Source organism: Oncorhynchus nerka, unplaced genomic scaffold, assembly GCF_034236695.1.
Source record: "Oncorhynchus nerka isolate Pitt River unplaced genomic scaffold, Oner_Uvic_2.0 unplaced_scaffold_1177, whole genome shotgun sequence".
Lineage (NCBI taxonomy): Eukaryota > Metazoa > Chordata > Actinopteri > Salmoniformes > Salmonidae > Oncorhynchus > Oncorhynchus nerka.
In genome coordinates, this window is record NW_027040155.1 from 91221 (window position 1) to 115778 (window position 24558).

Below are 24558 nucleotides of genomic sequence, written 5' to 3' on the forward strand. Positions count from 1 at the left end.
TGAGTGAGTTTAAACTACGTTCTTATTAACGCTTGTTACTCTTAGGTGTACTACTTTTCATGGTTTCATTAAATAATGTTGGTGTTTTGAATTGTTGTATTTTAACAGTGTAGGCTTCCTTTAGTATTTCAGCAAATTCTATTTCTTTGATTAATTTTCATTGAACGAGGGGAGGGCATCGCACTGCGACAGCACAGGCAGACAGGTGAGGGCGGTACTTCGTGCTGTCAATTAAATGACAACTCTGACACAACCAGAAAGTGACACAGATATCAATGTGCAATATAATTCTTAATCAGTAGATGTCAGCATCTTATAGATAATAGTGGTGGCCTCTGTTCACCGATTCTGAAATAGACTTGCACACAAAATAATACAACTGGTGCAGAATATGTGCATTATACTCTGGCCATGTGATTCAGTACATAATCAAAATAAATTTATATTATCAATTTTCATGTATGAGGGCCTCTAACTAGTACAGAGGCAGGCGGGCGACCGCTGTAGTCCAGTTGAAAGGGCAGTACTTGGTATTGTCAATTAAATCAAACTATTTTTTGACAATTTGACAAAACCAGTAAGCGACCCAGGTTTGATTTAATCTCAGCCTATTGGTTATTTTAGACCGCCTACTTTATGAAAGGACATATTTTTTCACCAATCAGAATCCTATCGTTACTGCAAAGGGGCGTGACTTCAACGGGAAACAACGCACCAGCGCACTCTTCAGCCAACGTGAAGTCACCACTCTCTGTATCCGCTAATCATGTTTCGCTTTGGGCGGGCTCGACGCGCAACATACCATTAGAAAAATACATCCTGAGTGGAAGTGTTTGACATGAGGATAGAGGCAACTGTCAGTCTGAGACGTCAATAGATTCACGAAGACGGATAACTGTACAAAAATGTCAACAAAGGACGTATTTGTCAGATGCCGAATCTGATTTGGGGTATTGTCGCGGCTGTCCATTTCCAAACGGAAACCACAGCTAGCTTCTGTACTGGACAGCAAGCACCCGCTAGCTAGTTAGCTTATTCTCGATTCCAGGACACGTCTCTTCATTTAAAATACAAAACTGAATGTTGTTTCAGTCATGAGTCCAGCCGGGTGCTCACATGTGAACGCTTATAAGGTGGACAATTGGAGGCAAAACCTACGAGTCATATATCAATGCTTTGTTTGGAGCGGGAGTGCTGAAGCCAGGAGACGAAAGGTAAAACAGGAATGCCATTGAGAAACTGGAGCACAAACGGCATATAACTACGCACAGACAGAAGGGCTAACGTTATGCATAAACGCCCCACACAGTTTCAAGCACACACATGTACACCCACGTAACGTTACACTGTTTGAGTGTGGTGGTTTAATGCAGATACATTGCGCCAGCTAACACCACAGCTCGTTCGTTGTGACTGGAAACGCAGGGCATAAAGTTACCCCATCATCATGCTACCTGGGAATATTCAAGGCGCATCAATCTCATCATAGAGACTACATTGCATCAATCAGTCATTAGATCATGTCTAGCTGGCTAATTGACACAGCAGAACGAACGTTATCCTACAATAGCTAACTAACACCAGTCTAGACTTGATCATCACTGCCAGTTAAATTAGCTTGATACGGTGTGCTACTGCAGGGAAATAAACGCCAACAATGATAACGCGAGAAACTCACTCTCCTCCTGAGCAAAACGAATCGTGTTTAGATAACTAGTGAATTTGTAAGTCGCTCTGGATAAGAGCGTCTGCTAAATGACTTAAATGTAATGTAAATGTAGTATATAGCTAGCGTAGGTTGTGCGCTAGTTGACGTCTAGCCTGGTGTTGCTGGTTGGTTAGCTAACGTTACCAAGAATCTAGCTCCTCAGCAAATAACATTTATTGGAGGGTATCAACTGAGCTTTTACTGTAGCTTGCTATTGAATCCCTTTCTTAAAATGATGCAATATATTTGCATGCCAACGTGACTGTCCTTACGTTACATAATTTATTTATGTGAATGTGGTTGGCTGTTTTGACCAGATCCACCTATTGTCACTAGCAACACCACAGTTGTGCATTGTTCAGTGAATCATGCTCCCTCCCACTCCTCATTCAGGCCAGCAAAGCGCAAGCCCCGCACACTGAACCATTTCGTTCGACCATCTGCTCTCACCCCCTCCACCCTCCCAAATTACTTGCCGTATAACTATAAATGAGGTTCTTGGCATTTCAATTCAGTCAGTGTCTCAAAATATCCCGACCCTATAGGTTACTGATAGCAATGATTTCCCCCCCACCCCCCAAATATTAGTCTAGCTAGTCTAAATGATGTCAACCTTTTGTTTTTCCTTTTCGGTCCTGTTTGTTTCTCAAAGCTTTGTTGTTAGTGTCCTGTACTGAATGAATGGTTTGATTGCTTTTGACTACAACCTATGTGTTTGTTTTCCACTGGCAGCCACAACACACATGACATGTTTTATTTCGTTGTTGTTGAACTAGGTGCTTCAGAATGATGTGAGATGGACAGCATTGGTGAGTGGACAAACTTCTCCTTCCTCCTTGCACTAACATTAGTAGAGTAGGTACTGTAAACCAAATGCTGGCTTGCTTTCTCCCCGTTTTACTTTCCCACACACGTCCTTCATACTCGTGCTATCGCCATTCATTACCCAGGACTGAGTTAGAAAACCCTGCTGCAGATGGATACCAGTGGAGGCTGGTGGGAAGAGCTCATTGTAATGGCTGGAATGGTATCAAACACATGGTAACATGTTTGACTCCAGTCCATTGATTCCATTCCAGCAAACACAATGAGCCCGTCCTTCTAAAGCCCCCCGCCAGCCTCCTCTGACGGAAATGCTATCTATCTATCTGGATGGTTGATAGCCTAGCGCATTGTCCTGCAACAATTGATGTGTTTCTAACTGCTGAAGCTTTAGTTCAACTACTATATTTGATGAGACACGATGAGTACTGTACGATGACAGACAGGTCTGTCTCTAGAACAAACAGCTGTCGCCAGAGGGTCGATGACCCTTTGTTTGTACAGCGCTACAGCAGTTCACTAGAACTTGATGGTTGTTAACACACTCCGTTCAGGCTCTCCCTCCCTCTCCTGTCCAGGCTCTCCCTACCTCTCCTGTCCAGGCTCTCCCTCCCTCTCCTGTCCAGGCTCTCCCTCCCTCTCTCTCCTGTCCAGGCTCTCCCTCCCTCTCTCTCCTGTCCAGGCTCTCCCTCCCTCTCTCTCATGTCCAGGCTCTCCCTCCCTCTCTCTCCTGTCCAGGCTCTCCCTCCCTCTCCTGTTCAGGTTCTCCCTCCCTCTCCTGTCCAGGCTCTCCCTCCCTCTCTCCTGTCCAGGCTCTCCCTCCCTCTCTCTCCTGTCCAGGCTCTCCCTCCCTCTCTCTCCTGTCCAGGCTCTCCCTCCCTCTCTCTCATGTCCAGGCTCTCCCTCCCTCTCTCTCCTGTTCAGGTTCTCCCTCCCTCTCCTGTCCAGGCTCTCCCTCCCTCTCCTGTCCAGGCTCTCCCTCCCTCTCTCTCCTGTCCAGGCTCTCCCTCCCTCTCTCTCCTGTCCAGGCTCTCCCTCCCTCCCTCCCTCCCTCCCTCCCTCCCTCCCTCCCTCCCTCCCTCCTGTCCAGGCTCTCTCTCCCTCCCTCCCTCTCTTGTCCAGGCCTCCCTCCCTCCCTCCCTCCCTCTTGTCCAGGCTCTCTCTCCCTCCCTCTCTTGTCCAGGCTCTCTCTCCCCCCCCTCTCTTGTCCAGGCTCTCTCCCCCCCCTCTCTTGTCCAGGCTCTCTCTCCCCACCCTCTCTTGTCCAGGCTCTCTCTCTCCCACCCTCTCTTGTCCAGGCTCTCTCTCCCCACCCTCTCTTGTCCAGGCTCTCTCTCCCCACCCTCTCTTGTCCAGGCTCTCTCTCCCAGGCTCTCTCTCCCCCCTCTCTTGTCCAGGCTCTCTCTTGTCCAGGCTCTCTCCCCTCCTCTCCTCTCCCTCCCTCTCTTGTCCAGGCTCTCTCTCCCCTCCCTCTCTTGTCCAGGCTCTCTCTCCCCTCCCTCTCTTGTCCAGGCTCTCTCTCCCCTCCCTCTCTTGTCCAGCTCTCTCCCCTCCCTCTCTTGTCCAGGCTCTCTCTCCCTCCCTCTCTTGTCCAGGCTCTCTCTCCCCTCCCTCTCTTGTCCAGGCTCTCTCTCCCCTCCCTCTCTTGTCCAGGCTCTCTCTCCCCTCCTCTCTTGTCCAGGCTCTCTCCTCCCTCCCTCTCTTGTCCAGGCTCTCTCCCTCCCTCTCTTGTCCAGGCTCTCTTGTCCAGGCTCTCTCTCCCTCCCTCTCTTGTCCAGGCTCTCTCTCCCTCCCTCTCTTGTCCAGGCTCTCTCTCCCTCCCTCTCTTGTCCAGGCTCTCTCTCCCCTCCCTCTCTTGTCCAGGCTCTCTCTCCCCTCCCTCTCTTGTCCAGGCTCTCTCTCCCTCCCTCTCTTGTCCAGGCTCTCCCTCCCTCACTCCCTCCTCCCTCCCTCTCTTGTCTCCTCCCCTCTCTTGTCCAGGCTCTCCCTCCCTCCTCCCTCCCTCCCTCTTGTCCAGGCTCTCTCCCCTCCCTCCCTCCCTCCCTTCCTTGTCCAGGCTCTCCCTCCCTCCCTCTCTTGTCCAGGCTCTCTCTCCCCTCCCTCTTCCGCCCAGGCTCTCCCTCCCTCCCTCTCTTGTCCAGGCTCTCTCTCTCTCTCTCTCTCTCTCTCTCTCTCTCCTTCCATCCCTTCTCTCCTGTATAGTAGTACATGATTAACTTTTCTTTTTGCCCCTCAGTCTCAGAGCCCTCTCTTTTCAAATTAATTAACCGAGCGCATCCTCTGAAGCCTCACTGTGTGCACACTGCTCACAGCTACGATCGACACTCCCAGAGGTAACCACCAGTAACCACAACTCTGCAGCTAGCTCCCTAAAGCCCCAGGAGGAGCATGTTGAAATGGGATTGCTGCGCCTGGGCCGGCTGGGTGTTTAGGGCCCCACTTGGTCCCAGATGCAGCATATTTGAATCTGTGTGTGTTCCAACCCCAAGAGCTCTGCTAAGTCAAAGCTCTCTCTATTCAAGGCAGGTAATCAGCATCATTAGATGTTTGAATGGAGACTATGGACGTGTATCTTATTTCTTTACCAGGGTCCTGTTCATTAGGGCACACCAAAGCAAAATGTTTTGGAACGGAAAATGAAAAAAAGCTTTTCTTATTGGACAAGTTCTGATAGTACTTCTTTGTTTCACTCCGTTTTGTGCCTATTGAACACCACAGGAGGTTGGTGGCACCTTCATTGGGGAGGACAGGCTCATTGTAAGGACTGGAGCAGAATAGGTGGAATGGTATCTAATACTTCAAACCGTTTTTGATGTGTTTGATGCCATTCCATTGGCTCCGTTCCAGCCATTATTATGAGCCGTCCTCCACTCAACCCTGATAGGTAGTTGTGGACTTTATGTTGTCTCGATGTCCTTATTATTGAGCCCCAGTGAGGGTCTGCTGGCTTCTCTGTGGGTATGAAAGAGGCTATTAGCTTTTGGCACTCACTCCCAGTCGCTACTGAGTTTTCCCAGAGCATCAATCAGGTCAACTCAGTTATTGTGTTTTTGTGTGCAGACAGTTACAGGAATTCACATTCATTACCGTAATGAAGTCGCCTTTCTCCGCAGTCTTGGGTTCAAATACGATTTGAAATCGTTCAAATACTTTGAGTGTTTGTGCTAGCCTGCCTAGAGTGCCAAATAGACTGGGTTTAACTTGTTGGGACAATTCTATTGGTACGTTAAGCCAGACGAGCTCAATCAAATAGTATTTGAACCCAGGTTTGTTGAGTACACTGTTCCCCATTTGTCAGCACTGCTTTTCCCCAACCAAACACTAGTGACTGTTTCTGTTGTTTCATCATCATGATTCGTGGAACTATGTAGCCGCCTGTTGTGCAAACAGGACAAAGCAACAAAGGTAGGCAAATGTGTCAGTGACCTGAGGGTTTAAAGGCCCCTCAGCTGCAGAGCTGAACCTGAATGTGGGCGCTGGGTTTAAGGTCAAATCCACCACCTTTTTTATTCTCACCTCTGTCTGTAAAGGCTGAATATCTTCAAGGCAAAGTTATATTTAATGAAGTCATTCACAGGAACTTCCTTTTACCATATGGCTCGGCATACGTCATATTTTCCAGCTTTTTCGGCCTGGATAGTTGCCCAGTTATGTTCTTTCTTCTTTGTGCTTTGTTGTGGATCCCTCAAGTCTCTCTCTCACTCGTAGCCCAGCCCCAATCTCTTTGGTCTGCGTCCAGGTCTGTCAGCAGTAATGTTGCCTCCAGTATACAGGGAGGATATTTCCTGACCAGGTTGTAGGACAAAGAGACTCCTATAACGTCCCTCATACTGCCTGTCTTTAATGTGTAGGTAACATGCCACTCAGTCTAATGCCTAGTTACCAGGCCTAGTTACCAGGCCTAGTTACCAGACCAAGTCAATGGCTGTCATCTGTTTCTCAATGGAAGCTCTCCATCCAAGAGCATGAAGGTAAAGTAGCGCTGCTCGTTGTGGGATCCAGAAGCTCTGTTTCTCAATGGAAGCTCTCCATCCAAGAGCATGAAGGTAAAGTAGCGCTGCTCGTTGTGGGATCCAGAAGCTCTGTTTCTCAATGGAAGCTCTCCATCCAAGAGCATGAAGGTAAAGTAGCGCTGCTCGTTGTGGGATCCAGAAGCTCTGTTTCTCAATGGAAGCTCTCCATCCAAGAGCATGAAGGTAAAGTAGCGCTGCTCGTTGTGGGATCCAGAAGCTCTGTTTCTCAATGGAAGCTCTCCATCCAAGAGCATGAAGGTAAAGTAGCGCTGCTCGTTGTGGGATCCAGAAGCTCTGTTTCTCAATGGAAGCTCTCCATCCAAGAGCATGAAGGTAAAGTAGCGCTGCTCGTTGTGGGATCCAGAAGCTCTGTTTCTCAATGGAAGCTCTCCATCCAAGAGCATGAAGGTAAAGTAGCGCTGCTCGTTGTGGGATCCAGAAGCTCTGTTTCTCAATGGAAGCTCTCCATCCAAGAGCATGAAGGTAAAGTAGCGCTGCTCGTTGTGGGATCCAGAAGCTCTGTTTCTCAATGGAAGCTCTCCATCCAAGAGCATGAAGGTAAAGTAGCGCTGCTCGTTGTGGGATCCAGAAGCTCTGTTTCTCAATGGAAGCTCTCCATCCAAGAGCATGAAGGTAAAGTAGCGCTGCTCGTTGTGGGATCCAGAAGCTCTGTTTCTCAATGGAAGCTCTCCATCCAAGAGCATGAAGGTAAAGTAGCGCTGCTCGTTGTGGGATCCAGAAGCTCTGTTTCTCAATGGAAGCTCTCCATCCAAGAGCATGAAGGTAAAGTAGCGCTGCTCGTTGTGGGATCCAGAAGCTCTGTTTCTCAATGGAAGCTCTCCATCCAAGAGCATGAAGGTAAAGTAGCGCTGCTCGTTGTGGGATCCAGAAGCTCTGTTTCTCCGTCACTGCTGTCAAAGGGTTTCCTCCACTGTGTGGATCCAGCAGCAGCAACGTTATGAGGCTGTTCATTCCTAGAACATTTCATCAATGTTTTACACTAATGGTTTTTACCAGTAATGTGGTTATCGGCAGATGGTTTGTCCTGTCACTCACTGTCCAGTCAGTCAGTCGGTGCCCTCAGCCTCTCTGCTCTGTTCACCCAGCTTCTAACAGCCTGCTGAGCACGACACCCCCCGAGGTGACAGCCTGAGGGCTGGTGGATTCTAAGCCATCTTCACTGCACACAGTCATGGGCATATGAATTGTGTAGCCTATTTCTGTCGTTTTGCTGCCCCCGTAGGAACCATGAAGCGTAGGCTACTTCCCTTGAAAAAAAGCTGTGCAGTGAACATTATTATTCTAGGCTGAGATATTAGCCGGGCTGGCTGACAACGTCACAAAAATGATGCACACGCATCGATGGGTCTGAAGGCCGTGTGACGTTACGATTCTGAACGGTCACATGGCAACGATGACAAGAAGCTGCAATGTGGAGATTCATCGGTGACTCGTTTTCTCTTGTTCTTGATACCATGTTTTGACTGTCACGTCTATGCTAATATGGCAGAATTTGCTAGCTAGCTAACAACAATTGTGCCACAATGTATTTATGTTATCGATAAACATTGGAGACTAAATATAGTTTACACGTTGTCAACAATCTATGTCAGAGCATGTGTTCTAGTGGCCATCATCAGGGTTGGTCCCGGTCGCTCCCATGTGTTCTAGTGGCCATCATCAGGGTTTGGTCCCTGGATGGAAGTGGTGTTGGAGGGCCAGGCTCCCTGGATGGAAGTGGTCTTGGAGGGCCAGTAGGAGGCATGCTTTCCCCTGGTCTAATAATCTATGCCAAAGCATGTGTTCTAGTGGCCATCATCAGGGTTGGTCCCGGTCGCTCCCTGGATGGAAGTGGTCTTGGAGGGCCAGTAGGAGGCATGCTTTCCCCTGGTCTAATAATCTATGCCAAAGCATGTGTTCTAGTGGCCATCATCAGGGTTGGTCCCGGTCGCTCCCTGGATGGAAGTGGTGTTGGAGGGCCAGTAGGAGGCATGCTTTCCCCTGGTCTAATAATCTATGCCAAAGCATGTGTTCTAGTGGCCATCATCAGGGTTGGTCCCGGTCGCTCCCTGGATGGAAGTGGTCTTGGAGGGCCAGTAGGAGGCATGCTTTCCCCTGGTCTAATAATAAAATGGATATTCCGATGCCCCAGGGTAGTGATTGGGGACATTGCCCTGTGTAGGGAGCTGTCTGTCGGATGGGACATTAAACAGGTGTCCTGACTCTCTGTGGTCACTAAAGATCCCATAGCACTTATTGTAAGAGTAGTGGTGTCAACCCCCGTGTCCTGGCTAAATTCACAATCTGGCCTTCATACCATCATGTCCACATAATCATCCTCAGATTCCAATTGGCTCATTCATTCCCCCCTGTAACTATTCCCCAGGTCATTGCTGTAAATGAGAACGTGTTCTCTGTCAACTTACCTGGTAAAATAATGGGGGGAAAAACAAGAGTTATTCAGATAGTGGTACATTATATAGTGCCAATGTGTGTTATCTGATCAACCCGCCATAGCTTACAGCTATAGTTCTACAATCTCCACTGTCCAAACTCCACCATGACAAACGATAGCCCTAACAACAGGTGAAGGCTACTACTTATCTCCCCTATCTGTCTCGTGCAGCAGTTGTAGCTCGGGGGTGTGTGTCTGTCTGGGATTAGGACTGGGACAAGCCTTTTTTTCACACCTGTTTCAAGGTACATCTGGTTTGCCTGCTGAGCCCGACTGGCTGCTTAACACACACACACAGGCTGGAATTACTGATGCAGAATGACTGGGAGATGGATGGAGGCAGTGAAGGCAGGAGAAACGATTATCTCCAGCTGCTCAGGTTAGGCTTGGGAAGTATACCGGGGTATTTTGGGCGGCAGGGTAGCCTAGTGGTTAGAGGCAGGGTAGCCTAGCGGTTAGAGGCAGGGTAGCCTAGCGGTTAGAGGCAGGGTAGCCTAGCGGTTAGAGGCAGGGTAGCCTAGCGGTTAGAGGCAGGGTAGCCTAGCGGTTAGAGGCAGGGTAGCCTAGCGGTTAGAGGCAGGGTAGCCTAGCGGTTAGAGGCAGGGTAGCCTAGCGGTTAGCGCGTTGGACAAGTAACCGGAAGGTGGCTAGATCGAGTCCCCGAGCTGACAAGGTAAAAATCTGTTCTGCCCCTGAAGCCACTTTTCCTAGGCCGTCATTGAAAATAAGATTTTGTTCTTAACTGACTTGGCTAGTTAAAGGTTAAATAAATAAATAAAATATTTGGAAATAGCTCAGGATGCTTTTTCATTACTGTCAATATTGTTAACTATTTCATTTGAAGTTTATTTATTACATTTGAATATGTAATACTTTTTTAAGAATCTATGTTTCTGCAGTCAATTCGTTAGGAGATAAAGATGGCCTTCTTCATTTTACCGGTCACATTATTTTTCATTATGAAGTTTGTGTGTCTGTGTTTGTTTTGTGTCAATGTTCGCATAGGCAGGTGAAAGGAGAACCATCACTGAGGAAAGGAATCCGCTCTGCACCAGAACCTTGTTTTCCTCCTTATGGTTGGCCTCGGCCGTGTTGACGCTAACACATAGTGGCCGTGTTTGCTGCTTGCAGAGATGCTTAGCAGCACCAGGACATTGGGGGACGTTGTCATTCAGAGCAGGAAAGGGAACATATGTGCGCTCTTGAGTGATAGTGGCTTTGTATTCACTTGGTCTCTCTGTCTTTCTCTCTCTCTGTGTCTGTCTTTCTCTCTCTCTGTGTCTGTCTTTCTGTGTCTCTGTCTCGTCTGTCTGTTTCTGTCTGTGTGTCTGTTTCTGTCTGTGTGTCTGTGTCTGTCTGTGTCTCTCTGTCTGTTTCTGTCTGTGTGTCTGTGTCTGTCTCTGTGTCTGTCTGTGTCTGTCTTTCTCTCTCTCTGTGTCTGTCTTTCTCTCTCTCTGTGTCTGTCTTTCTCTCTCTCTGTGTCTCTTTCTCTTTGTCTCTCTCTTTCTCTCTGTCTGTCTGTCTCTCTTGCTCTCTTACAGCCAGCGAAAATCAATTCCCCCTCAATACGTGACTGAATCTTTCACATAACCTCTGTCACCTGCCCTGCATACAGGCTCAACAGCTGTGTCCCAAATGGCACCCTATGCCCTATGTTGTGCACTGTTTTTCCAGGGATAATATGGCTCTGGTTAAACATTAGCACACTATGTAGTGTATATGGTGAAGGAAACACAAATCTAACTATAGCCTATACTGGTGGTATGAATGGTGTCGTAAAAATAAAATCACCTCTTTTCAGGTGAATGTAAAACTTTTTAAATGAATAGATTTGGTGGACAGTTGAAGTATTTTGACCCCCACAGTTCATTGGAAGTGGAAGTGTAAACTGTTCAAAGCTGTACAAGTATCTTGGTGGCATAGAGAAAAGGTTGCTGTTGTAAAGCAACTTTTCTGCAATTGTACACACTTTACCCTTGAGCTTAGAGAAAATGTCCTGCAGTTGTTCTATGCATGTTGCCATGGCTATTGTTCCTCTGCTCAAACATTATAACACAATTAATGGGCATCTGCCTTCGATTCTCCCTGACTTTCTAGCTTTTATTTGATTGTTAGTTCCCAAATATGGTGTTATTTAAAAAAAAATATATATATAGATACGCTGAACAAAAATACAAACGCAACATGTAAAGTGTTGGACCCATGTTTCATGAGCTGAAATAAAAGATCCCAGAAATGTTCCATACAGTGGTTGCTCAACTAAAAGTTTGGAGGTTATGCTGCAAGACTTTGAGGTAATTTGTGGTTTAGTACGGTACCCTGCGTCACTGCTCCAGACCTGCGCACGGGGGAGTTAGAGCACTGATTATGCTTACTGGAAAATACTCTTTCAAAATTAATGGAAGAGGCAATGATATTTTTATTTTCTCTGTTTGGGTTTTGGTTAGACTACAAGTAGGCTGTGTTAATGTTAGGATTATTTTGTTCTTAATGCAGTATTGTAGCCTACTCCCGACCAGTCACGTTGTACAGCGCCAATATGGACTATTAGCAGGACAATAGATACTTTGTGCAAGGCAGTTGATCAGCATTAAAAACTTTGTGGATGTGGCCTCCCGAGTGGCACAGCGATCTAAGACACTGCATCGCTATGCATACTGCATTGCTACAGATGCTGGTTCAATACCCATGCCGGCCGTGACTGGGAGACCCATGAGGCGACAGTGGGCTTTTGGTTTCTCTCCCTCTATAAACAAAAATAAATAATTCTATGGCTTTATTTATTAGTAAGAATGTCTCACCCCGTGTTCAAGAATAGCCTACCCGCGTGTGGTCAACTGTTTCAGCACCGTATCGCATTGCTCTGAGACAAGCATGGGGACTGGTTTGGATAAATCAATGAGATTTTTTATATTCACTGGGTATTGGTTAGACTACAATTGGGGTGTGGAAATGTTATGCTCTTAGTACTGTAGCCTACTCCTGACCGTCAGGTTGTACAGTGCCATATTTTCCTAACGGAAACCCTGAGTTTTTTTGGGGAATAGAAACACCATAATATTAATCAAATTAATTCTGCAAAATGTATTTTAAATCAATCCCATATACTATGTTCTTACACAAGAAGGTTTTAAATTCTCTAGTACAGCCAATATTGAAGACTATCAAATGCTTCTCAAAAATGCCCTCTGGTGGTCAAACTAGCACTATTTAACATTAATGGCAAGAATGGCTGACAATTAAATAGCGTGCCATAGAAAATCTGCGGCAGCACACAAGGTGTGTGCAGTATGATGCAACTTTTACAGGAAGAACCACTGTACACACACACACTGCTTATTTCTCTCAAATTTAATGTACAAATTAGTTTACATCCCTGTTTGTGAGTATTTCTCCTTTGCCAAGATACTCCATCCACCTGACAGGTGTGGCATATCAAGAAGCTGATTAACTTCTTATGGCTGCAGTCTGTCAACAGCCAGTCAAAGTGTAGGGCGCCTTTTTCAAACCATCAAAAATATCATAATTAACATTCCTCAAACATACATGTATCTCATACCATTGTAAAGCTATTCTTGTTGTTAATCTCACCACAGTGTCTGATTTCAAATATGCTTTACAGCAAAAGCACCACAAACGATTGTTAGGTCACCACATATAGCCACAGAAAAACACAGCCATTTTTTTCCCCCAGCCAAAGAGAGGAGTTTCAATAAGCTGAAATAGAGATAAAATTAATCACTAACCTTTGATGATCTTAATCAGATGGCACTAATATGACTTCATGTTAAACAATACATGTATGTTTTGTTTGATAAGGATCATATTTATCAAAATATGAGTTTACATTGGCGCGTTACATTCACTAGTTCCAAAAACATCCAGTGATTTTGCATAGCCACACCATTCAACAGAAATACTCATCATCAATGTAGATGATAATACAAGTTAACACATGGAATTATAGATATACCTCTCCTTAATGCAACCGCTGTGTCTGATTTCATTTTTTAAAACGGAATAATCCAGCCATGCAATAATCTGAGATGGTACTCAGAAACGTTTGTCACTATAGCTGCCATGTTGACGTCAACATAAACAAGATATTACATGATAAATATTCCCTTACCTTTGATGATCTACATCAGAAAGCACTCAGAAAAACTCAGTAAAATCTTTGGAAATGGTTGCACTTATAATGTAGTTCATTTTTTGTTGTTGCATGCTCTACCTGTTTTTTCCCCATCCCCCAAATTACCACTATACAGATAAAAACCCTGTAATTATCTCCATATTAAAGGAATAGTTCAAGATTTTGGCAATGAAGCCATTTATCTGCTTCCCCAGAGGCGGATGAACAGGAACGGCTATGGATACTGTGACCACTAGTGTCCTCTTGGTAAACAGACACTGTACCACTGTTCCCAGTCTGTTAGATCCCAGTGTCATATGGAGCCTCAGAAAGAATCAGGCACAGTATATGGCTCGTGGACAGAACATTTTAAAGCCAGTTAACTTCTTGTGGATAAGTGGGACGCTAGCATCCCATTTCGACAACTTCCGGTGAAATTGCAGAGCGCTAAATTCAAATTAAATTACTATAAATATTAAACTTTCATGAAATCACAAGTGCAATACATCAAAATAAAGCTTAACTTGTTAATCCAGCCACCGTGTCTGATTTCAAAAAGGCTTTACGGCGAAAGCAAACCATGCAATTATCTGAGGACAGCGCCCAGCACACACATGCATAACAAATCATTTTCAACCAGGGAGTTGCGACACTAAAGTCAGAAATAGCGATATAATATATGCCTTACCTTTGAAGATCTTCTGTTGGCACTCCAAAAGGTCCCAGTTACGTTACAAATGGTCCTTTTGTTCGATAAACTCCTCCTTTATATCCATAACTCAGTTTAGCTGGTGCGCTTCAGTCAATAATCCACTCTTTCCTTCCCTCAAAATGCATACAAAATGAATCCCAAACGTTAACAATAAACTTATTCAAACAAGTCAGTCAACATTTATAATCAAACGTTAGGTACCCTAATACGCAAATAAACGATCAAATTATGTCTGAGTATAATGTCTATGATACTCACAGAGATTATTTTAACAGGTTTAGAAACTTTAGAGTGCTTTCTATCCAAATCTACCAATTATATGCATATCCTAGCTTCTGGGCCTGAGTAGCAGGCAGTTTACTTTGGGCGCGCTTTTCATCCGGACGTCAAAATACCGCCATCTATCCCAAAGAAGTTAAGCTATGCATAAAAGATTGGCCATTAGGGGAAGAAGAGTGGGAATAAACAAAAAGACGGAGCACTTCCATCCTTGGTTTTGCTAATGAGAGCTAAATGATAAGGCCTAGCGGTTAGAGCACTGGGCCAGTAACCGAAAGGTCGCTGGTTCCAATACCCGACCCAACAAGGTGAAACATAGATTTGCACTTGAGCAAGACACTTAACCCTAATTTACCTACTATGGCCTACACTGTAAAATAACACTTCACTGTACCTATCCGGTGTATGTGACGATACGTATATTTTTATATAAGTCTACCTGGTCGATCTCCTCTGTTTTTACCCATTCTCTCTCTGATTCTTCTGTGTCCTCTCTCACACACTTCTCTCTTTAGGCCTATTTCTCTCTCTACATCCCCATCTCTCTCTTGCTCATCCCCATCTCTCTTGCCCCGTCCCCATCTCTCCCAGTCTCTCCTTTCCTTCTTCAGCCGGGGCGTTTGATTGGCAATTCTGTCAGTTAGTGGCCCGTTTTGGATTGGCCCATGCCATGGTGCCTTCTGGCAGAATTATACTGTGGTTGGATGGCTTTGTACCGTACTAACCCTACTGTATTTCCTTGTATTACTAAATTGTTAAAAGCTCTTCCACTTTTAGTTGGCTAAAGAAAGAACTAGGTGCTGGGTCCAGTTTTTCTATTTTTTTCTGTCTTCTGTAGTTCCTTACTCTTTCTGTTCACTCTCTGGGACTGTGTTTTTGGTTTTTAGTGTGTATACGCATCTGTGTGCCACAGTGTGTGTCTACGTGCATGTTTGTTTGCGTATATATGCCACAGCCCAAAGTGTGTGTTTTGCGTGTGTGCATCAGACTGTTAAGTAATGTTTTCTCTCTTAATTAATTGAAGGTTGTTTTCCAGAAGATTGCTGCATCTAACTGCATCAGTCTGGAAGTAATTCTACCACTTAAACAATTACTGGTAAAGTAAATGAAGAGAGTGTAGGAGGAAAACTGTCAACTAGCATATTGTGGAAGCCTGCCCCTGCTTTCAGAGGTTGGCTGTCTGGCTCTTTGCTGTTCCCACCTATGGATGGATTTATAATTGATAGTTTATGAATGGCTAATGAAGGTCAGGAGGAGGCTGAGGTGGGACTGAATATTCATGAAGGTCGTGGATAGGGCTGGCACGATACTTAGTTGCCGATGCTATATGTATTGCGATTCTCACAATTGTCACGATTCTATATTTATTGATTTGATGTTCCGAAGATATTGCTCACTATGTCTGCTGCAGAGAGATGAGGCATGAGAAAATGAGTTCTGATCAGTCAGGGAAATAATAGCTCTGAAAACATGTTGGTTTACCATTTAAAAAGAAGATGGAGAACAATCCCATAATTACAATTCCTCAAACATACAAGTATTATCCACCATTTTAAAGAAGCTTCTTGTAAATCCAACCACAGTATCCGATTTCAAAAAAGGCGTTACTGCGAATGCACACCATGCGATTATGTTAAGTCAGCACCTCGTCACAGAAAACCGTACAGCCATTTTTCCAGCCAAAGAGAGGAGTCACAAAACGCAGAAATAGAGAGAAAATTAATCACTAACCTTTGAATATGTGCCATCTACAGATGACACTCATAGGACTTCATGTTACACAATACATTTATGTTTTGTTCGATAAAGTTCATATTTATATCCAAAAATCTCAGTTTACATTGGTGCGTTATATTCAGAAATGCATTGTCTCAAACAAACATCCGGTGAAAGTGCAGAGCCACATCAAATTACAGAAATAGTCATCATAAACATTGATAAACGATACAAGTGTTAAACATACGAATAAAGAAACTTCTCCTTAATGCAACCGCTGTGTCAGATTTCAAAAAGGCTTTACGGAGAAAGCACACATTGCGATTGTTAGGTCAGCACCTAGCCACAGAAACCCATACAGCCATTTTCCAGCCAAGGAGAGTGTCACAAAAGTCAGAAATATAATTAAAATTAATCACTTACCTTTGATGATCTTTATCTGGTGGCACTCCCAATCTCCATGTTAGACAATAAATGTTCATTTTGTTCGATAATGTCCCTCTTTATGTCCCGCGTTTTGTCCAGTAATCCGAATGCTTAGGGCACATGCACTAAGTCCAAACTAAACGTTTTTTAAAAGTACAATAAAAGTTAGTAGAAACATGCCAAACGAAGTTTAAAATCAATCCTTTTGGTTGTTTTTGTCATAAATAATCAATATTTAAACCGGACAAAAGCTTTTGTCAATAGGAAAGGAGAAACAAAGGCGCGTTCCCGATCAGGCGCATGGCTGATGAATGGAAATTTCCACTAGCCACTGATTGAAAGTGCTGTATCTCCCTCCATTTTTCAGAGTAAAAGCATGAAACAATGCCTAAAGACTGGCCACATGTAGAGGAAGCCACAGAGCTCGTGAACTGGGTCCTAAGTCTTCGTATGGTGGATAGGCTTTCAAAATAATAGTACTTCCTGGTTGGATTTTCCTCAGGTTTTCACCTGCCATATCAGTTCTGTTATACTCACAGACATTATTTTAACAGTTTTGGAAACTTTAGAGTGTTTTCTATCCAAATCTACTAATTATATGCACATCTGTGCTTCTACACCTGCATTGCTTGCTGTTTGGGGTTTTAGGCTGGGTTTCTGTACAGCACTTTGAGATATCAGCTGATGTACGAAGGGCTATAATAAATACATTTGATTTGATTTGATCCTATCTTCTGGGCCTGAGTAGCAGGCAGTTTAATTTTGGCACGCTTTTCATCCAAAATTCCGAATGCTGCCCCCTACCCTAGTGAAGTTAAAGTACATATCAATACTTCATCAAAGTATCTGTATGATATTGTCTAAAATATATATCACAATAGTAACTTTATTGATTTGTGTTATTTCCCCATCACTGGTCATGATTATTTATGTTCCCATGTATGAGTGTGAAAACAAGGCCCATTTCAATGATATTTATTTGGGGGGGGTCATGTTCATTTGACACCAAACGGAAGAAAACAGACAGGGCGGGACTACCTGGACGAGACCAATAAGAAATGCAAATGTTTGTTTCCTTTTGCAAAATGTTATCAAATGTTTTACGTTGTGTGCCGTAATGAACATGGCCCTGTTACAACGACTGCTATCAGCAGATAGGCCTAGAAACATTTCCACTTTAGGGAATCTTCCTGAAATGTTAACCCACAGCCAATAACCTGAGATGAGTGGAAATGACAGACTGCATGATGAAAGACAAGAAAGGGGGGATAATGACAGTGTTTCAGTCTCTACAGCTTTCAAGAAGTCAGTGGTTCCTTTGATTTTAGGAGAAAGGGTTGCGACGACGAGCGAAAGGTGGCAGAGCCCGACTAACTGTTTTTGATTGAATAAATCCTTTTGCATGATCAGAGGAACAGTTTCCCCCCTCACCCACCCCATACTTGTCTTGCTCTTTGATGAAAAATAAAGTAAGAGAGGGAGAGAGAAAGCAGTTGTGGCCTGTGGAGAACAGGATGAAGGATTGAGTGAATGTATTTCTGTCAAGATGACACATTCATTTCCTCTCGTCTCCCATACTTTCTTCTCTCATTCGTTCCCTCTCTCCCTCTCAGATCCCTCCGTCTATGATGGGTCCCCACCACATCTCATTCACTCTTCTTCCACACCACCCCGCCCAAACGGAGTCCAGGCAGATTATCTGTGTGGGTTGTTGTGAACTGACAGGCTTAGTTTCTGGCCGCTACCCAAGCCTTCCCTCCCTCTCTCTCCCCTCACACCATACCTCCCAGACCCAGCCACCCTCCCCTCCTAGGCAAAGAGCTGTCTGATGGGGCATAGCTTTCTGTCAGCACGTCTGCGGCTGGCTGGCTGGCTGCTCTATCCAGCCCAAACAAAGGGACAACTAAGGCCATCCATCTTCACACAGATCAAGATCCCCTCCCACAGGCCCCTCTAACCATCCTCACCCAGCCTCTCTTCCAGGCTTGTCTTTAGCCTGTTCTAGATATGTACTGTCCTGTAGCCTGACATTCTGCTGCTTCTAGCTGTATCGTGCTGTCCTGTCAGATTTGTGTGCAGGACTACACCTTGCTCTGTAAATGTACTCTGTGTGAGTGTGCGTTTCTCTATCGCCTCTGGGCTGGTGCATCACCTCAGTGCTTTATAGGCGAGGGCATCACTGGTCAAGTGGATAAGACACTGCACACACACACACACACACTAGACCCAGCTAGCAGCTGGTTGTAACCCAAAATGCCAGTCTCCTGTCCCGTGAACTTTGTCTTTCAAGAGGTACCAGGCTCCCTTTTGTTGATGCTCTACTGAAGCTACGTTTAAACTGTCCAATTAAACAGACTAGTTCCCCTGCCCATCCCTTTCCCTCTCACTTCGTCTGTGTCTGTCTGACTTTGAGTAGTGTGTGTCGAGGCATCCGTCTTTGCTTCTCTGTCTGGCCCATGTTCTCTCTTCTCTCTCTCTCGCTCTCTCTGCTGACCAGAGGCAGAGTCTTGAATCTGCCCACCATATCACAAAGCATCCTGGGATATTACCCAGCCAATCAGCTGGCTCTGAGCCAGCCAGTGCCTCCATCTGGCTAATGACCTGTCAATCACTGGGCGGGGACAGGCCCAAAACTCTCCCATCCATCACTTTTACTGTGGACACTTACTCCCCATTGTTCCATCACACGACACGCAGGCAGGCAACCTTTTAGTTCCTGGTTTCATGAACTTTATTGCTTTAAAAGCAATTTGGTGTCATCATATGTCACTCCTCTGATCTACTGAGCTACGGATGGTGGATTATTTTACATGTCCTCAGAGACCTCATCTGGGCTTCAGGCCTTCTGATTGGTGCCTTGGGGATTCTACGGAGGAGGTTCTGTTCTCTGATTGGCTTGGTGATTCTAATCCGAGGGACCACTCTCACACTCTGCTGGGCATCTGTTGGCTCAGAGGCATGACAGATGACCATGCAGTCCTTCCTTTGTTCGTCTAGGCAGGGCCATTCACCATCTGTAGTACACACACGCACACACAGGATTAATGTGCCCTCTGTGTTAGCTGGTAAAGAGTCAGGAATAGGCAGGGGAAAGCCCATCAAAGCAGACCAGAGCCCAAACCTACATTTATCCTGTGTGTGTGTGTGAGAGAGGAGAAAAACCCTCCAGTGCTCTGTGTACACGCCGAGAGAAACACGGCTGCACTAATAACAACCATCAACCATGACTAGAGACAGAGAGGCTAGATTGTGCAGGGGCAGTAGTATACAGACCGTATAGGTGTGTGTATTATGGAGAGGCTAGTTAGCTAGACCATGGTAGACCTAATCTGTGTGTTAGCTTGTTAGGCCTATGTGTGGAGGGATGCAGTGCATGATCTAGGCCTATTCTAGTGAGTTTCTGCGCTCTTCTGTGTGAGAGAGAGTTAATGCCTGTACACCAGTAGTATGTGTGTCTGGGTAATGATCATGATGGTGCTGGCTGCCTCTCGGAGGCTTTGCCCTCTGATCTATGATCTGGGCTCTACACCACTGATCTGGTTCATAGAGAGCACGACATGATGTCTATCCTCCACAGCTCTCTAAGGCAGAGTTACACCAGTGTGTGAAGCATGGCAACAAAACATAAAGAACGAAGGACTGGGTAGTGTCTCTAGCAACCAAACCATGAGAGAGTATACATTTGATGATACCGGTAAATGTGTGCTATCATATTGTTTTCTTTGGCAACTGTGGTATATGTGTGCTATCATATTGTTTTCTTTGGCAACTGTGGTATATGTGTGCTATCATATTGTTTTCTTTGGCAACTGTGGTATATGTGTGCTATCATATTGTTTTCTTTGGCAACTGTGCTATCATATTGTTTTCTTTGTGGTATATATGTGTGCTATCATATTGTTTTCTTTGGCAACTGTGGTATATGTGTGCTATCATATTGTTTTCTTTGGCAACTGTGGTATATGTGTGCTATCATATTGTTTTCTTTGGCAACTGTGGTATATGTGTGCTATCATATTGTTTTCTTTGGCAACTGTGGTATATGTGTGCTATCATATTGTTTTCTTTGGCAACTGTGGTATTTGCTATCATATTGTTTTCTTTGGCAACTGTGGTATATGTGTGCTATCATATTGTTTTCTTTGGCAACTGTGGTATATGTGTGCTATCATATTGTTTTCTTTGGCAACTGTGGTATATGTGTGCTATCATATTGTCTTGCTATAGTATTTCAAGCAGATTGAAGTCAACTGTAAATTGGCCACTCCGGAACATTCACTGTCTTCTTGGTAATCAACTCCAGTGTATATGTGACCCTGTGTTTTAGGTTATTGCCCTGCTGAAAGGTGATTTCCTCTACCAGTGTCTAGTGTAAAGCAGACTGAGGCAGGTTTCCCTCTAGGATTTTGCTTGTGTTTATCCCATTTCTTTTTATCCTGAAAAACGTCCCAGTCAGGTTACTTCCGGCGCCGACTGAGATGGCCGCCTCGCTTCGCGTTCCTAGGAAACTATGCAGTTTTTTGGTTTTTTACGTGTTATTTCTTACATTAGTACCCCAGGTCATCTTAGGTTTCATTACATACAGTCGAGAAGAACTACTGAATATAAGATCAGCGCCAACTCACCATCAGTACGACCAAGAATATGTTTTCCGCGACGCGGATCCGGTGTTCTGCCTTACAAACAGGACAACGGAATGGATCGCATGCAGCGACCCAAGGAAACGACTCCGAAAAAGAGGAAACGAGGCGGTGTTCTGGTCAGACTCCGAAAAAAGGGCACATCGCGCAGCACTCCCCAGCATTCTTCTTGCCAATGTCCAGTCTCTTGACAACAAGGTTGACGAAATCCGAGCAAGAGTAGCATTCCAGAGGGACATCAGAGACTGCAACGTTCTCTGCTTCACAGAAACATGGCTAACTGGGAAGACGCAATCCGAGGCGGTGCAGCCAACGGGTTTCTCCACGCATCGCGCCGACAGAAACAAACATCTTTCTGGTAAGAAGAGTGGCGGGCGTATGCCTCATGACTAACGAGACATGGTGTGATGAAGGAAACATACAGGAACTCAAATCCTTCTGTTCACCTGATTTAGAATTCCTCACAATCAAATGTAGACCGCATTATCTTCCAAGAGAATTCTCCTCGATTATAATCACAGCCGTATATATCCCCCAAGCAGACACATCGATGGCTCTGAACGAACTTTATTTAACTCTTTGCAAACTGGAAACCATTTATCCGGAGGCTGCATTCATTGTAGCTGGGGATTTTAACAAAGCTAATCTGAAAACAAGACTCCCTAAATTTTACCAGCATATCGATTGCGCAACCAGGGTGGTAAAACCTTGGATCATTGTTACTCTAACTTCCGCGACGCATATAAGGCCCTGCCCCGCCCCCTTTCGGAAAAGCTGACCACGACTCCATTTTGCTGATCCCTGCCTACAGGCAGAAACTTAAACAAGAGGCTCCCACGCTGAGGTCTGTCCAACGCTGGTCAGACCAAGCTGACTCCACACTCCAAGACTGCTTCCATCACGTGGACTGGGACATGTTTCGTATTGCGTCAGATGGAAATATTGACGAATACGCTGATTCGGTGTGCGAGTTCATTAGAACGTGCGTCGAAGATGTCGTTCCCATAGCAACGATAAAAACATTCCCAAACCAGAAACCGTGGATTGATGGCAGCATTCGCGTGAAACTGAAAGCGCGAACCACTGCTTTTAATCAGGGCAAGGTGTCTGGTAATATGTCCGAATATAAACAATGCAGCTATTCCCTCCGCAAGGCTATTAAACAAGCTAAGCGTCAGTACAGAGACAAAGTGGAATCTCAATTCAATGGCTCAGACACAAGAGGCATGTGGCAGGGTCTACAGTCAATCACGGACTACAAGAAGAAACCCAGCCCAGTCACGGACCAGGATGTCTTGCTCCCAGGCAGACTAAATCACTTTTTGCCCGCTTTGAGGACAATACAGTGCCACTGACACTGCCTGCAACGAAAACATGCAGTCTCTCCTTCACTGCAGCCGAGGTGAGTAAGACATTTAAACGTGTTAACCCTCGCAAGGCTGCAGGCCCAGACGGCATCCCCAGCCGCGCCCTCAGAGCATGCGCAGACCAGCTGGCCGGTGTGTTTACGGACATATTCAATCAATCCCTATACCAGTCTGCTGTTCCCACATGCTTCAAGAGGGCCACCATTGTTCCTGTTCCCAAGAAAGCTAAGGTAACTGAGCTAACGACTACCGCCCGTAGCACTCACTTCCGTCATCATGAAGTGCTTTGAGAGACTAGTCAAGGACCATATCACCTCCACCCTACCTGACACCTAGACCCACTCCAATTTGCTTACCGCCCAAATAGGTCCACAGACGATGCAATCTCAACCACACTGCACACTGCCCTAACCCACCTGGACAAGAGGAATACCTATGTGAGAATGCTGTTCATCGACTACAGCTCGGCATTCAATACCATAGTACCCTCCAAGCTCGTCATCAAGCTCGAGACCCTGGGTCTCGACCCCGCCCTGTGCAACTGGGTACTGGACTTCCTGACGGGCCGCCCACAGGTGGTGAGGGTAGGCAACAACATCTCCTCCCCGCTGATCCTCAACACGGGGCCCCACAGGGTGCGTTCTGAGCCCTCTCCTGTACTCCCTGTTCACCCACGACTGCGTGGCCATGCACGCCTCCAACTCAATCATCAAGTTTGCGGACGACACAACAGTGGTAGGCTTGATTACCAACAACGACGAGACGGCCTACAGGGAGGAGGTGAGGGCCCTCGGAGTGTGGTGTCAGGAAAATAACCTCACACTCAACGTCAACAAAACTAAGGAGATGATTGTGGACTTCAGGAAACAGCAGAGGGAACACCCCCTATCCACATCGATGGATCAGTAGTGGAGAGGGTAGCAAGTTTTAAGTTCCTCGGCATACACATCACAGACAAACTGAATTGGTCCACTCACACTGACAGCGTCGTGAAGAAGGCGCAGCAGCGCCTCTTCAACCTCAGGAGGCTGAAGAAATTCGGCTTGTCACCAAAAGCACTCACAAACTTCTACAGATGCACAATCGAGAGCATCCTGGCGGGCTGTATCACCGCCTGGTACGGCAACTGCTCCGCCCTCAACCGTAAGGCTCTCCAGAGGGTAGTGAGGTCTGCACAACGCATCACCCGGGGCAAACTACCTGCCCTCCAGGACACCTACACCACCCGATGTTACAGGAAGGCCATAAAGATCATCAAGGACATCAACCACCCAAACCACTGCCTGTTCACCCCGCTATCATCCAGAAGGCGAGGTCAGTACAGGTGCATCAAAGCTGGGACCGAGAGACTGAAAAACAGCTTCTATCTCAAGGCCATCAGACTGTTAAACAGCAATCACTAACATTGAGTGGCTGCTGCCAACACACTGTCATTGACACTGACCCAACTCCAGCCACTTTAATAATGGGAATTGATGGGGAAATGATGTAAATATATCACTAGCCACTTTAAACAATGCTACCTTATATAATGTTACTTACCCTACACTATTCATCTCATATGCATATGTATATACTGTACTCTAGATCATCACTGCATTCTTATGTCACTAGCCACTTTAACTATGCCACTTTGTTTACTTTGTCTACATACTCATCTCATATGTATATACTGTACTCGATACCATCTACTGTATGCTGCTCTGTACCATCACTCATTCATATATCCTTATGTACATATTCCTTATCCCCTTACACTGTGTATAAGACAGTAGTTTTGGAATTGTTAGTTAGATTACTTGTTGGTTATCACTGCATTGTCGGAACTAGAAGCACAAGCATTTCGCTACACTCGCATTAACATCTGCTAACCATGTGTATGTGACAAATAAAATTTGATTTGATTATTTGTCGATGTCAAGCATACCTACAGTTGAAGCCGGAAGTTTACCTACACCTTAGCCAACTACATTTAAACTCCGTTTTTCACAATTCCTGACATTTAATCAGAGTAAAAATGTCCTGTTTTAGGTCAGTTAGGATCACCACTTTATTTTAAGAATGTGAAATGTCAGAATAATCGTAGAGAGAATGATTTATTGCAGCTTTTATTTCTTTCATCACATTCCCAGTGGGTCAGAAGTTTACATGCACTCAATTAGTATTTGGTAGCATTGCCTTTAAATTGTTTAACTTGGGTCAAATGTTTCAGGTAGCATTCCACAAGCTTTCCACATAAGTTGGGTGAATTTTGGCCCATTCCTCCTGATAGCTGATGTAACTGAGTC

General features: G+C 45.3%; 1 protein-coding gene across 2 annotated transcripts in view; it reads left to right on the forward strand.

Annotated features, from left to right (window-relative positions):
* Positions 1-759: 759 nt before the first annotated feature.
* The window catches only part of LOC135569244 (ubiquitin carboxyl-terminal hydrolase 22-like), a 76605-nt gene continuing 52806 nt past the window's right edge, over positions 760-24558 (forward strand). The window contains exons 1-2 of one of the 2 annotated variants that reach the window (XM_065016022.1): positions 760-1214; positions 2485-2517. In XM_065016022.1, the coding sequence (XP_064872094.1) occupies positions 1095-1214; positions 2485-2517 (153 nt within the window). In that variant the 5' untranslated portion in view covers positions 760-1094. The remainder of the gene's footprint in view (positions 1215-2484; positions 2518-24558) is intronic. The other variant, XM_065016023.1, reaches the window with a different exon arrangement.